This window comes from Festucalex cinctus, chromosome 1, assembly GCF_051991245.1.
Source record: "Festucalex cinctus isolate MCC-2025b chromosome 1, RoL_Fcin_1.0, whole genome shotgun sequence".
NCBI classification, from domain to species: Eukaryota; Metazoa; Chordata; class Actinopteri; order Syngnathiformes; family Syngnathidae; genus Festucalex; species Festucalex cinctus.
In genome coordinates, this window is record NC_135411.1 from 58,544,404 (window position 1) to 58,560,766 (window position 16,363).

The 16,363-nt window shown below is 39.9% G+C and overlaps 1 protein-coding gene across 9 annotated transcripts in view; it reads right to left on the bottom strand.

Annotated features, from left to right (window-relative positions):
* The window catches only part of bahcc1a (BAH domain and coiled-coil containing 1a), an 84,479-nt gene that overhangs the window by 33,882 nt on the left and 34,234 nt on the right, over nucleotides 1-16,363 (bottom strand). For 8 of the 9 annotated variants that reach the window (XM_077497163.1, XM_077497121.1, XM_077497146.1 and 5 more), the window contains exon 3: nucleotides 4,234-4,416. In XM_077497163.1, the coding sequence (XP_077353289.1) occupies nucleotides 4,234-4,416 (183 nt within the window). Of the gene's footprint in view, nucleotides 1-4,233; nucleotides 4,417-6,199; nucleotides 6,495-16,363 lie in introns of those variants that run through there. The other variant, XM_077497156.1, reaches the window with a different exon arrangement.

Genomic DNA, 16,363 nt, shown 5'->3' on the forward strand with positions numbered 1-16,363 from the left:
GACAAGTACCATTATTTCAAAAAGAGAATGAGGACGAGCTAATTATGTGACATTCCGAGCAAGAAGGAAAAGACAGAGAAGTCATGCTAGTCACCGCTAAAACAGTATGAAATGTAGAGTCGCGAAATACCAGAGCACGGTAAGTGTTTTAGGTACTACAGTCCACTTTTAACATGTAAGTCTGGCTGGAACTGTGTTACAGCAGAGAGTAATCAACTACCAGTGTTGCCGGTAACGCGTACTCAAAAAAGTTGCTTTCTAAAGTAACTAATAGTCTAACGCGTTACTTCATTCTACAAAGTAGTCTGATTAAAGTTACTGTCCAGAGAATCAATGCGTTACTCCACATTTTCATGAAGAAGGCAAACTATCTCACTGTTGTAACAGTCACAAACAACTACGAAGATGAGGCAGAAGTCATTGATCACCACACTGAATTCAGCCATGGTCTGGTCATGAATGGTTTGCACATTCAAAACAAAAGTGATGATACTTTTACTACTAGTTTTATTAACCAACAGGCACACAACACAACAAAAAAAGTGTGCATTATGGACCATAAAAGTGGTAAAAAAAATAATTTATTTCCATCCTCAACTGGTCCGTGAAGCATTATGGGATGAGGTCGTCTCCGCCCTCTCGCCAGGGGGAGTGACGTCAGACAAGTTACGTTTTCAGTAGGGGTGGAACAAAAAAACGATTCGACCGAACCATCGTTCGTCAAGGGGAGCTAAACGACCGTATCGGTTGCGAGTGAGGCTTTATGGTTTTCATAACAATAGCAAGAGTTCTGCGCCGTGCTCTACTTGTTTTGTTTACATTTCAGTAGCATCACCATTCAAGCGACTTCCGTGTTTCCGTGCTCGCGACACGGCGCGCGCGCGCGCGCAACGAGTGACAACATACAAATGGAGACAGTTAGCAGAAGCCGGTGCCGTACATCTCGGTATTTCCCATGGCTATCGAGTCCTCTCGGTGCACTTGTATGTCCCGGGCCGGCGTTGGTACTGCGCGCGAGCCAAAAAGAATAACTCCCGTGACGATCCAATGCATGGATTCAAACGACACAGGTATGTCCCACAGCCAACACACCAGCTAAGCTAAAAGCACACTGCAAGTATCTCATTTCTCAGTTTGTGGCTCCCTGTCAATGTACACAACTAGCATGAGCAGCAGATAGGAGAACTGAGACGTGCCCGCCATTACGACAGCCCAAAAAACAAAATATAAACAGTAGTGATTCTGTGGTCATCATCGTGTCTCAGATTAAAAAAACAAAAAAAGATGTCATACATTAACCAAAAATGAAAGTGATGACAAAAGAAAAAAAAATTGTTAAATACAAAAATTGTTGATTAAAAAGGGAAATGAACTTTTGGAAATATTTTTGCATATATTAAGTGGTTAAAATGTGTTTGATAGATTTATTGTTCCATAAGGTGGCTTCATATTTCTTTTGGCTGGACGGTAGGTTTATTTCATGTCTTAAATTTATGTTTCTGAAATACTTCACAATGTGCAAATATTCTGTTTAATTGTGTTGGTGTCTGTCTAAAGGTTAAATATTTATATTTAACATTAAATTATCAACCTTTTGTTTTCCTGATCCTTATTTTGAAGAGAAAAAACAAACAAACCAAAAAACAATTATAACTGTCAATAACTACTAATAAATATTTAAACTGATACATGTGTACACACTGGAATAGCGGAACAAACAAACAATAGAGGAATTTAGGGGATTTTCATTTTCAACCTGGATAGATTTTTATTTTTTGTTTTATAAAAAGTATTTACGTTACAAGAAGTCAAGAGAGACTGCCTATTTTGTTTTTCATTAAAAAAAACTTTATTTTCATGTTAAAAATGCACTTTCAATAAAGTATTTGGAACTCCGTTTCTACTGCATTATTTTTATGTTGAGATGGTGTTATCGGCAGCTGCTGAAAGTAACTAAAAAAGTAACTTTTAATCTAACTTAGTTACTTTTAAAATCAAGTAATCAGTAACGCAATTTAGTTACTTTTAAAACCAAGTAATCAGTAAAGTAACTAAGTTACTTTTTCAAGGTAACTGTGGCAACACTGTCAACTACAGACAGCAATTAGCTGGAAAATTAATAGTAGTCTGGAAAGAGAATAATTTAGAAGCTACACAGCAAGTACAACTGTCTGATAACAGGAAATAAACCAGTACGTTACCACTTATTTCAGTCAGGAGAAGCCTATAAGGTCAAAAGTACATTCACATATAGTATATAAATGTTTATTTGCGCTTTTTTCACTATATAGTCATGCTGAGTTTTGAGATTTTTACACTTTCAAATTTATGCTATGATATGTATTTTAGGCCACATGGCCGAGCCCAAACCCTGACTTGGATAGGCTCGAGCAGCTTCACCCGCAACCCTAATGAGGATAAGCGCTATAGAAAGTGGTAGATGGGTGGTTCCTGAGAACTGCTTCACATGTGTCGCATGGAGGCAACCAACCAGAAGGACAGTAAAAGCTATTATAAGTATTTTGAGCCTCATTCACTTTGGTAGGCACGCTGCTATTACAGTATAAGAAACACAACTGTACATGTTGCTTATGTGGGCTGCCACTGATCAATGACCACACCTCCCCACTTCAGAGTAATTAAACAGTATAATTAAAAGCAAGATGAAATACAACCAACTCACTGACTGTGCGCATACGTTGCTTCATGAGCACATAATTAACAGCAGATTGTCAATTCTGTAATAGTCACTGGAAGTCAATATGGAACCAACAGATTTGAAAGCCATATAAGGTTGAAACAACTTGGACCTCTAATGTAACAAAACTTTATTTGTGTGCTTTTTCATGATGCCACTACAGGTTAAATGAAAATATGACAACATAAACATTGAAAAGAACAAACCACAAAGTCTGCTGTTTTTAGTTTTAATATGAAGAAACTTGCGTCCCAGGCTAAATGAGTAATCCTTGCATATTTGTAGTCCAGAGTGCATACACAGTTCATTATTTTTAACTTTTACTAGACAGCGGGTTATACACTTGTGTCAGAATGTTAAAACCACTTCCACCTATTTCCATCCACCCAAACACATAAATTTTCTACGGTGCTTGTTGTCATGATGGTCATGGGAAGGGCAACCTATGACAATTTAGAGCAGGGGTGGCCAAATTCTTGTGCTCAAGGGCCTCATCAGATTTTTAAGAGACAGACAGATGGACCAGGTCATTTGTTGATAGAGTATAAAAAAACCCCAAAAAAAACAAGTGGGCACATATTATTATTATTATTATTATTATTAAAGTAATACATTATTTTTTAAAATAAAATAGTTGTATAAGCTGTATTGTAAATTATTAATAATTTTGGACTGAAAAAAAATATATATATACACAATTTGTGTATTATTTATAAATTTTATTTAATTTAGTGAATTATTAAAATATATACAGTATACTTTAATTTACTCTTAAATTTATTTTATGCGTAATCTTAATTTCTCAATGAATTACAATATTTTATTTTATATGTATTATTTTGTACAGTTACAGTAAACATTTTAAGCAACCAATTTTAGGCAAAATGCATTTTGATTTATTCTACAGTAGAATGACAGTTAAGAATGTCAAAATGTTACTAAAATATTGTTTCGAATTGGCAACAGAATAGCAGGAAATCATTTTTTCCGAGCAGAAAACGAGAAAATTCGAACAAATTAGTGTAGGATTTTATTGTGCTCAGCCATTAGAGATCCCGATATATTGAACATTTTTAATTCCCTGAATACTTGTGCAGCCTTAGACACAAAGCATGTGTTTTCATTTGACTGACTTTGCACGTGCGGCGTGTGTGCGACCCAGTTTTGTCTTTTTGATGTCGAGCGTTGGGAGGGACACCAAGCAAACGTTTTACTGGCCCCAATTTACGAGTGCTGTTCCAGAGGCGTTCCGCCTGATGCGCTGCGAGCGCCGCAAGATTCCCTGGCTGAACTTTTGACTCTCATGTCCCTGGCCAGAAATTGTGGCACAAGCTTTCCGTCCCAAACATACTGGGCCCGGGGCCTATTTTGGTGACTAAATAAAAGGGCAGGAGCTGGTCCGATTACAAAATGTGTTTAAGATTAAATTGAAAAAAAATAAAAATAAATAAATAAAAACGCGAGTGTAGCCTAAAAATAAAGAACAATGGCACCCAGTAGGATTGAGGTTGGTGGGGTGTGTGCTGATCAGATACCTTCATGCGAATGGGAGAACCAGATTTGCGATGCGCTGGAATGGGGTCCACCCCGGAAGGAGGGCGAGGAAGGCGAAGAAGGAGGCCGGGAATGGTGAGACGGGTGGGAAGGGGGCGAGCCAAGACTGCTGGCCAGAAAGGTCCCCATGAAGGAGGCGGAGGAATTTCCCATCAATCCACTGCCTGTATGAAAGAGACAAAACAGACTCTTTGATTCATGGTCATTCGGCAAGAAACATCTGACATGCCTGTCAACCTTTTTGTGGAAGTGGAAACAAATGGTTAGACTATATATGGGCATGCGTAACAAGAACTGCCATATAAAAGGACAACGTCACGTTGAGATTCACTCTGCACACTCAGTAGGGATGGCCAAATGAAGCCTCATGAAGCAATGAAGCTTTGCAGCCAATTGGTTTGCACATGTAGCAAAACTTCATGGTGCTTCATTTATTCTATGGCGCCATCAAGTGGTCTAAAAGCCCAAGAGGTCACCATTGTTAAGAATTCAATGGCTAGTTGCTTAAGACAAAGATATGAATGTGCTTGTGTCAGTAATTTAGTATGTGAACAAAATACAATTGTGAAGGATAATTTGTTATTCATTTTTATTTAGAAATAATAGCTTTCCCACAGTGGTGGCTTTAAATGGTTTCTTTTTTTGGACAATATTTCACCAGCTTTAGAAAATATTCTTTCACAAGGCACAGATGAAGCTCGAGTGCAGAGAAATGCGAGTGCCAGTTTATATAAATTTGTTTAGGTATTTTTATGTGTCTCCCAGTACACTAATGGATTTTCATCCTGTACTGTGTTTGCAATTTGCGCCAAACGTCGGACCAGTCCCGAAGTGCTTACACGATTCAGCCGGCCGGCGAGGCTTCACACGTAGGGCTGGGTATTTCCACCAACCTCACGATACGATACGTATCACGATACAGGGGTCACGATACGATACGTATCGCGATACATATGTATCCCAATACATTGATCTTCAAGGCGATACATATCCCGATATATTACATTAATTTACTTTCATTTTATAATAACAGTCATATCTATACCTAAAGGATATGTTTGTTATGCTGACTGACAAAAATATTTTTGTTAGCAGCTCTTCTGGTTCACCACCAAGCGGCATGCCTGGTCGAAATGTGCACGCACTGCAGAGCAAGGAGCAGTTTTCACAGACACACAGGGAAAATGTATTAATAGGCATGACCCGACATGAGCAAAAATATCAAAGTATTAAAATTACAGCTCTAAAATGTGCTTATTTGAAATATTTGGGGAAATAAAAACAGCATTTTTTTTCATGTAACATTCTATTTCGTTTTTAAACAAAATATACGAAAATTAGTACATTAAGACGTACATTACATGTTAAGTTTCTAAGTAAATAAATGTTGATATTCTTCCTCTGCTTTCATTTTTCTTAGCAAGACACAGTGTCCAATCACTGGTGGGCTATTTTTGCATTAATTGAGGGCAATAAACTTCAAAGACGCTGCTGGTTTTTATTTTTTATGGTACAATGTAAGCTGCAAAAGCAAACATTAACTGCCTTAACGAGCAATATCGATTCTGACGCCTGCGTATCGATACGTGTATTGTAATGAGGCTCGCAACGATATATTGCCGTATCGATTTTTTGAGCACACGTCATCATTTCCAGGTTTTGCCGAAATGACGCGCGCCTCGGTACAAGCTTCGTGGAAACGCCCCTCCCATTACTCGACACAGGCTTGGGAGCCTCGGCTTATTTCATCCCATCACTACTGTACAGTAATCACGTCTCTCTTTGTAGAAATCATTATGAAACGATGGCATTGAACAAGGAGGAAAGAGTCCGTAAAAGAAAAACACATAACTGCATTCGTACACAAGTTGCCGATGGCCACACCTCATGCTAGGGTACTCAACACACAACTCGACATGTTTCTGCAATGGCGCCCACATCACTCACCAGGTTCAGGCTCCACCTTTGAAAGCCATTGGTGGACTGGGAGAGTGCCTGCACCTCGCGTGCAAAAACGGAAAATCTGACTTAACAAAACTAACTAAACATGGCAAACTAACGGAAGCTAACATAGCAAGCTAACTAGTAGCCTACTGCACGACAACAAGCCAATATTGTACTGCAGAGGGTATGCTGAGTGTAAATTTGACACAAAAATAAAAAGCTACATGGAGATTCCAAGGCTGACTGGCTTCAAGGCGTACTCATTAAGCGTGGCGGATTTGAATGCTGGCCCGAGGAGAAGGGTGAACGAGCGCACCACAATGCGTGCGTGTACGTGTGTGACGAGAGCGTAACACTCTCATGCGCTCTGACACAAGAGTCGTGGTCCTCTCTCCCCTCACTCCGCCTCTCCCTGCGGGCACACAGAGGTCTCCTCTCACAGCTGAGCACACACTTTTCCAGGCTCGCTCCCTCTTGCTCTCACACACTTTCGTCTCTGTTCCCCAGCGTCATCACTCCACTCTTATTCCCTCCATTATCTCTCACTGCTCTGTTCCATGTCTCTCATCTTCCAATTTCACAGCAGCAATCAGACAATCCCACCCTTTATTTTTTTCTTTAGTTAAATTTAGAAATTGTTCTTGGTCCCATCTCAATAAGCAGAAATACACTTGTGGTGATATGTAATAAGCATTCCCATCTCTAAAAGCCCAAGTTATGTCATCCTAAAATTGACTAGAAATTTGGTTCCTCGAGGAATCCAATGCACTAAAAGACATCTTTTGCCATAACATCGCCTAAACTGTACATAAATTAATGATAAATAATTTTGCTCTATGGCTACAAGCCAATAAAAAAAGTTTGTGAACCACTTGAATCTTATTAGGAATCAGAACACTACCTTGATGTGCTTTTATTAGTGTGGGGAAAAAATAAACACACTGTCACTGAAAAATACATGGTGGAAAAATCTGAAAATTTGACTATAAAAATACATCTGAATATTTGAAAAAAAAAAAAAAAAAAAACAATAATGTATTTCTTTTGACTTTTTTCCCCCCAAAGCAATCTTTTTCAGTGGCAATACATCTTTTATGTGAATGCCAAATTTTATTTTCTTGAATTCCAAAACAGTAGTGTTCTAGTACATAATCTTAGAGGTTAACAATCCCATTTTATGGCATGCAATGCAAATACAGGGGAACCAAAACAAAAACACGACGCGACTAATCAGGTACTATTACATCAACTGTTGTTACAATGGTGAGAAATGACAATTGTCTTCCAGTTCCTTCAGTTTCTGACGCTTAGCATCACATTAGGCCTTGCTCTCCGCCGTAATAATTGCACCAGCAAAGAATTCCGTCCCTGGCTGCTGGAAGTGTGTGTTTAACAAGACTGCGATGAGTAATTGACCATTTGTAACAACGCCGAACATGAACGGTGCTGTGGAGCTGATTGTCTATTATGCATTGCTGGGCAAAACACACTCATTAAACAATGCTTAAATTGCATTGCCATTATTTGCCCACTATCCACACCTGAGTCGCACAACCGTGAAGTGTCATGCTTATGCATGAAGACAGCACTCATGCATCCTGCGTTGTGCTGGGAATGCTGTGTGTAAATCATATTGGACCCCAAGTAGACAGAGTCACGTGAAGCCACAATTTGCATTGTACTACAGCTCATTTCCATGTAAAGTAACACACACAAATCGGAATCTCAATTAAAATCTCCATTAAATTGAATTGAAAAAGACGTATTATTTGTCCCCAGGGAGCAATTCAAGAATCTACCGGAAATTAAAGTAATGGCTTTTTAATTCATGTATTTATGGATCATTCTTGGTTTGGTTTCCTGGCAAGGACAGCGAAATTCCACGTTTCAATCCCTATCCACTGCTGTGTTTTATAAAGAGAGTTCTTTTTACATAGAGCACAGCAAACAGAGACTATACTGCTATCACAGAAATGACATCTAAGAATCAGATCGATAGAAGACTGCAACAAACAGCCTTGATTGTGACTAGAGGTGTTAGAATTAACTAATTAATCGACAACTAATCCATCCATCCATCTATTATCTGAACCGCTTATCCTCACGATGGTCGAGAGCGTGCTGGAGCCTATCCCAACGGGCTTCGATCAGTAGGCGGGGTACACCCTGAATTGGTTGCCAGCCAATAGCAGGACACAAACAGACGAACAATCATTCACACTCACGATCACACTGGGATACAATTCAGAGTGTTCAATTCACCTACCATGCAATTTTTTCGGAATGCGTGAGGAAACTGGAGTACCCGAAGAAAACGGGGAGAGCATGCAAACTCCACCCATGGAGCCCAGATTCAATCTTGCGACCTCTGTACTGGGAGGCCGACGTGATAACTAATCATCCACCATGCCGTCTCGACAACTAACTTACTTGAAATCAATTATAAAAATAATTTAGAACTATTTTAATAATTGAGTGCAATAATAATTTCTGTAATCGTTAGAGCTATTGTTTAACTTTAACCAAATCTTCTGATTTCAGCCTCTCAACAGTTGTTATTTTTTAATTCTCTGTCTGATTCATCCATAATGAAAGCAGATTATCTTTTTTGTTGACTTAAAACAAGACGTCTGAACTAAACAACAATAATTGTATCAACAACAACAGTAATCAGGAAGAAAATTTCTTTTTTTTATGCACTTTAATGCAAAATTTGAAAACTCCATTATTTGATTAATCGATGGAATAATTGATAAATTAATCGATTCTAAAAAATATTCGACAGTGACGGACCGAATTGTGATGTCCAAAATAATTTTCTGACAGTGCTTTCAACATTAACCTTGCTCTCGCAAGATGAAATATCGCGGTATTTGTGAGTTCACAAACTCCGGAAAATACATCTTGTACCGCTCCCGCAGATGGCCGCCGTGGTTCGGACCAATCACAGAGCGACATTGTGTTTGGGGGCGGGTTATGCAACTGTGGCGAAACCAGAAAGCCAGCGCCGACGCAGGGGCTAACAAACAAACCTAACATGGACAAATGGACGCTACAATTAATGCTGTTCTCGCAGAATTACTCACCGTTTCCTTGTTGAATGTTGAACAGCGAGAGGCGCTTCGTGCATTTCTAGCTGGTAAGATGAAATTTTCACCCGTGGCCGTGATTGGTTAAAACAAACGTGTTGAAGTCGCATTGTCCAATGAGCTTGAATTATTGTACAGAATGTCCTGCCTTTTCCCGACGAAATTACTGTGGAGAGGTACCAGGTAGATATGTAATATCCATGGCTTTTGCCAGGTTATTTCAACATGTGTGTCTTGTGAAACTTCATTTCCCTCCAATCTGAGTTACCATTTACAAAAGTGTTGTCCTAGCTTTGATATTAAATCCTAGGTGAACTATTGGCACGGAGAGTTGTTCCCCCATTCTGTTTAGGGTTGTTTGATGCAGAACAGACCAGTCTTTAACATGCTGCAGAAAAGGGGCTACTGTTTTATCATTGCTTTGTGGTACGGGGATTTGGGCACTCTGGAATAGGTGTTAGTGACGGGAGGCATTGTGTAGCAGCCTGCTGACGCACTACAATGTCGTAGCCTTCCTGGCTTGTACCCCCACCTTATCGCCTCCATCTCTGGTGCCACCTCAAATCACCCGAGTGCCTGCAGTAAAGCCCTGTCACATCTCCAAAGAAGACAGAGGGTGGGGGGTTGAGGACAGTGGGGGATGGATTATTGCCAGCATGGTTGCCAGGCACACATCCAGCCCGCATCATTCAGACACCCACAACTGCTGTACGACGCTGCCATCTACCATATATACACTATCCTGGCCTCTTTTCTGCTCATTTCCCCTCGAGGTACCCAAGCCAAGCCTCCTCAGTGCCTCCGGCTCACATAAATCAGCTAATCCTCTTGCATTATTAACAGCGTCGCCCTGGAGAGAAAGAAGGGGTTAGAGAGACATCGGGAGTGACAGCAAGGCCTTTTTGTGCACTGCAACGGAGAAAGGTGTCTCTGCGAGGATGACAAGGGAGAAAACATAGAAAAGGCGTGTCTGGATGTCAAGCAAGAAGACATTTACGGAAGAGCAGTACTTGATGAAAAACCTCTGAGACGACAATGTGGCCCCTTTTATCAAAACGAACCGGATCAGGCCTTGCAATAATCCAACCTGTATTGTGACGCCATGTCCTCAAATTGGAATCATAGAATGTCCATGTTCTGGTTTTCTTAATCCTCAACATGCCACTCTAAAGTCTGTGACAACATGAAGAATTACGAATGGGAGATGTTGCTGAGGGGGTGCGTGTTGTAAAAGTGGTCTGGGAGCCATCTGAATCAGTGAAGAACAGGGGTTATTGGGGGTCACTTGAACATCAATGTGTTCACTTTCCACATCTGTTTGCTTAGCAGTTTATTAAGGAGCCCGCCGACACCGAGCCAACTCTGTGTCGATGTTCTGTCTATTTTCAGCTTCAGTTCTTGAGTGGTGCCAGTGGTGTACTTGTATAGGCACTGATTTGGTGCTCATCCCTCAAAGCGATGGAGATTAATCCCATTAGGGAATTAAGGGAGAAGGGAGCATTTTATGAGCTGTATACACCTCCCAATCTGAGCCATCCTAAATCGAATGTGCATCATAAACGTCTGGGTGTGGAGGTGTTGACTGGAGATATAATATATATATATATATATATATATATATATATATATATATATATATATATATTAGGGGTGTTAAAAAAAAATCGATTCGGCGATATATCGCGATACTACATCGCGCGATTCTCGAATCGATTCAATAATCGGCAGAATCGATTTTTTTTTTTTTTTTTTTTTTTTTAAGGATTCACACCTTGAGCATGGAAGAATGTTATATGAACGGAACATTAAGCCTTAATATTTTATTTTAATGTTGTTCAAACATGAAACAGATTACAACCTCTATAAGACTGAAATTTCAGATAAATAAATAATACATTTTCATATAAATCTTACACTCTACAAGCTTACTGATTAGTATTTTCTAAATTTGAATGAAAAAAATCGCAACAATCGACTTATAAATTCGTATCGGGATTAATCGGTATCGAATCGAATCGTGACCTGTGAATCGTGATACGAATCGAATCGTCAGGTACTAGACAATTCACACCCCTAATACATACATACATATATATATATATATATATATATATATATATATATATATATATATATATATATATATATATATATATATATATATATATATATATATATATATATATATATATATATATATATATATATATATTATACACACACATAGGGACAATGAAGCTCAGTTTGTTCCCAACGACAGGATCTCACATATTCATAAGGAGATGGACTGGAGGCCCCCATGGACAGTTCAGGTGAGCAGCAGGCAGGAAGGATAAAGGCCCCGTTGTCATGGGAACAAAAGAGAACCAGAGCTTGATGCAAGGAGACTGAATGCTCGCCATTAAAACAACGGCAGGGTGATGATGCATTTGGTCAGACTGATGACTACCTTAAACCCCACCAAAGAGTTTGACAAAAGATGATGGGAATATTGCAGGTGTGACAACATACCGTCATCAGCAAGTGATCAAGGTCGGATGTTACAAAGTAGAAAAACACAGCGCCCTATTTAGCCACTCACAGTTAAGAATAGAATAACACGCGATGAAACAAGACCATCGCCAAGGTTGAATCTTAGGTAATTCCAAAAGCTTCATGAAAATCTGGTCAGCAGATGTTGCATAATCTTGCCTACTAACAAATGTGCGAAAAGTCATGTTAGAGTTGCATGGTCAGAAGACGGACTTCATAGCATCAGGGTTCTGGACTTATGATGTCATATCACACGTTCCTTTCCTACTTCTTGTATTTCATGAACTGATGAAATCAAACTGAGTGCAACAGCTGTCTTTGATATTATCCGACAAAGCAAGACAATATGCCAGAAAATTTGTGTTCGATATCTGAACTGTGCTACCACCATTAATGATAGAACTCTTCAATTCCCTGACCTATCAAATGGATTAGCTTCAGTTTTGAAGTAAAAAAAGAATGAAGACTGAAAAATGTTTACTTACCAAGTAAAAACATCACAAAGGCTTTGTCAGTTTCCCTCAAGACTCTCAGTGCGTTGCTCATCTAACTTCCTGTCAGTGCAGTCCTTGATGCTTGCCCAAGCCTTCCGACGTCAATAACTTTCCACTTTATACCTCACGTCCCTTAATCAGTGCAACATTTTTGGAGACCAGGAAACGGATTGAACTGGGCAACAACTGCACACATCGGTGGCCTCAGACAGACTGCGCACACCACCAAGGAGGGCCGCTGACTAACCCAGCATCGACTTCCTCACAATAAAACACACAGGAATGAAATGGCTACTCAAGTGGGGGGGTGGATTTCCTTCCAACAGTCATCTTGAAAACATTAACTCAATTGGTAGCCAGATTGCTTCGCACAATTGTCACAGACATCTTTGTTGTAGTTTTCTCCAGCTTGGTTCCATACGCGATGATCAAATTTGTATTCTGTATAAAAATGTATCCGTACATTACCGAGTTTTGGCACCCTTAGGGGGTACCAACCACAGGAGTAATGCTTTCTGAAGGGTAGAGCTAGAGCTGGGTGACCTTCAAGTCCTTTGCTGCGTTATTTACATAGCAGACACAGCTATGGCCACTCCCTTTGACCCCCTATGTTGGAAAAACAAGCCAGATTGTGGTCTACCATGACAAAACGTTGAACTGAACTGTACCACTTGGTAGAAACCCTTTAACCCTACTACACACCCCAATGTGTTTTGGGATTGGATGGTAGCAGCGTGACCAAACACGAGGGCTGAACGTAAAAAGAGACAGTCCCACGTTTTCTGTTGGAGGCTCGTCCATACTCAAGCGAGCCAGCAGGCGCTCGAGTCCTGGAAGCAGGCCCAGTGCAAGGGTGGGGGAAAGTGCCAGCAGCGCACGCCTCCGACACTCTCCACTCTGCATGCCTGTGGACTGACTTTAGTGGATGTGGTCAGCTTATGCGGGGGTGGAGAAGAAACAGGAGAAGCAATTGGAAGAATAGACGGGAGAGGAAAGTGAGGGAGATTTTCTGTACTACAAGGGGGAAACATCCAGATGATGGGTAAGGCCGAGAGCTGAGCCAAGTGTAGATAGTGGTGTCAGGGACTTTTAGGGGCTTATGCGCATGTGTCGTGCTTCCTTGGTCAGCTACTCTCTTGTGATTAATGGCACGCTAAAGGCCTGCTGAGATTGTTTTTCCCCACTACCTGAAGCATCATACGTATACAATTGAAAAATGCCTCAAAAGGTTGTGCTGAACCACCATATCGAAAAGACAAGGACAAGATATGTCCTTGCAAAGGTAGCAATAGGGAAAATAGGTTGGAAGTCATCTTAGGATGGAGTGAGCATCCCAAAGTATGTTCTGCCTGCATTTTACCAAAAAATATGTATATTGTTTAAGATGTTTTCCCCAACCCATACAAAAGTTTCAGGGGCTGGATGATTCCTGATTTTATTTTTCACTCCACAGTTTTCTTTGGTTACTTCAACAGTTAAGAGGCGTCTTCTGTCTCTTTTCTTTTCCGCGGCTCTAGTTGTTATTTTCGGCTGGCACTGTTGCCTGTTCGCAGCCAAGTCCATTTTCCATGTGGTGCTCAAATTCTGAGAATCACAGCAAAAAGAGTAAGTGTTCACACAGCATCAGTGCTGACATACACCAGGCTGTCATTTTGGAAAGACTATATTTGAGTCAGGGGATGTTTCTTAAGTCTACTAGAGAGGAAACTCATTTTCTTGATCGCTTATCCTGTTTAGGGTTACACGTGAGCTGGAGCCTATTCTAGCTGACCTTGGGCGTAACGAGAGGGAGATCATGGGTTAGTCGTCAGTCCGGGTACATATTTTGACAGACAAGCTATCTATTGGAGTGTAGTAAGGCCCGACCGATATGCTTTTTTTTTTTTTTTCCCTTAGGCCGATGCCGTTACCGATTTTTGGCAGAAAAAAATACCGATTAATCTGCCGATTATTTTGTAAACTATATATAATGCACAAAATTATCTCCCCCAATTCCTTTTCAATGGGTGTCACGCACACACAAACTTTTTCTATTAAGATTTACTCTGCTTTGAAAGACAAGTCCATTGTATGACCTTATCAACACATTTCATGATGTATACAAGGTTATTGTACAGATTTGCGTAAAACCATTCTTACTTGTTTATAACTGCTGTCCTGTGGTTAGAGTATGGTTAGAGTACATAATTGGGCTGGAAAAATAGCAGTCATGATTTGTGATTTCAAAACTTTGGATTTGTTCATCTATTAAAGGTGCTCAACTACTTAAAAGTGTCATCGTAGCATCATGCCCATTCATCCCTGCACTTTGAACAGTTGATCATTATTTTGTCAAGCACAAATTATGTTGTAAATATATGAAATTTAAGCCTCTTGCATTTAATTACTAATTTTCGTTTTAAGCATGAACCTTTTATTTGGTATATTTTTATTTTGCGTTATTTTCACAAGTCTGGGACTTACTGGGCTAACCTCTGACCTCAGGGATTGTGTTTTGTGTATTTTCACCATGTTATGTGGAAATGTGTGTTAAGACAAAAAAATCCTTGCATATTTGCATCCTTTAATTTTGAGAAAATAAATTCTTCGACTTCTTGAAATATCAACTTTAAATATAACTTGAAAGGACAATGACCAAATAAAACAACAAAGTTAAGTAAGAATATAATATACTAAAATAATAGCAACTGAAAAAACAGTAAGAACAAATGCTGACTGTTCCTGTGCCTTTTGGCCTCTAGGGGGCAGTGTGGTGCTCTGCATCCATGGTGTACACACTTAAAGTGAGTACAGAAGAAATCTACGATTGAATTCTATTAAAATAACTCATTTTTCACACATTGGGAAGAATTTGTGCCTTTGCGTAGTGTTATCTCATCCGTGGGTATGTTTTCCCGCAAGATTTGTGTGTGGATATTTTTTGAAGGAAAAACACTCCCTAAGTCGATGCTAACTTCCCGTTAGGATCCTCCCTTCGCTTTTAGCATTAGTGCTAAGCTAGAGATGTTTTTAAAACAAAGCATGTTTTATTTTCAAATATACAATGGATGTAATTCTTATCGTCATTACAGTTAACTCCAACTGAGGTGTCATTAAACAGCTTAAAGGATGCTTAGGGAATAACCAGAATAACATACGCTACACACTTGCTAGTTGCTAATGCTCCGCAAGAAAAATGGTGCATTCAGGGTACTTTCACAGTGTTAGAAACTTCAGTTTTCTTCGATTATAACATTTTAAAAGGGGATAATAATCAACCATTTGGCCTAATTGGATGATTGTTTTGGCAGGTGTTTGAAGGGGAATAATTGGCCATTTATAATTGGTGGCAGATTAATCGGTCAGGCGTTAGCGTGTACTCCGATTTACACCTTTGGGCAATTCAGGGTCTTCCGACTGTGAGAGAAAACCTGCACTTGTATGCAGAAAGGTTGAAGATGAGATTCAAACCCAGAACCTTTCATTGTGGGAAAGATCTATTACGTATATAATAATGTAATATCATAGGCCGCAAAGTCAGTAACCCAGGGGTTGCTGTGGCAATGATAGACTGTCTATCATCACGATCTATCAACACACCTGGGTCTATGATAGACACAGGTGTGTTTTGCAAGCCAGTTTTCTATTGGAAGGTGCTTTTTGAAGGTAAGTACAGTTTGAGCTGGTCTTTGTGACTGATGTTGAGTGGTGCTTGGTCCATGAGAAAATGTAGCAATGTGTTGAGTCATTGGCTTCACTGGAAGAGAACAAGTAGACATTCCACGCTGAGACAGAGGAGGGAGTGGGAGGACAGATTCGAAACAGCAACAGGATGAGACCAGGACAAGGCCCATTACCTCCTTTTTTACACCACCCACCCACACTTGTACACTCAAACTTCCCACACCCACCGCACAGATTTGGTTTAATAGCTCAGGCAAGAAAAGCAAGGTCTCCACAGAGAGTCGTGTAACGGTGCCTTCATGAGAATGTTTATGATGTCACAGGAAGTAGATATTAAACCACCAGACCTGAGTGCCATACTTTTGGTCCGAGCTCATTACAGAGTGTTT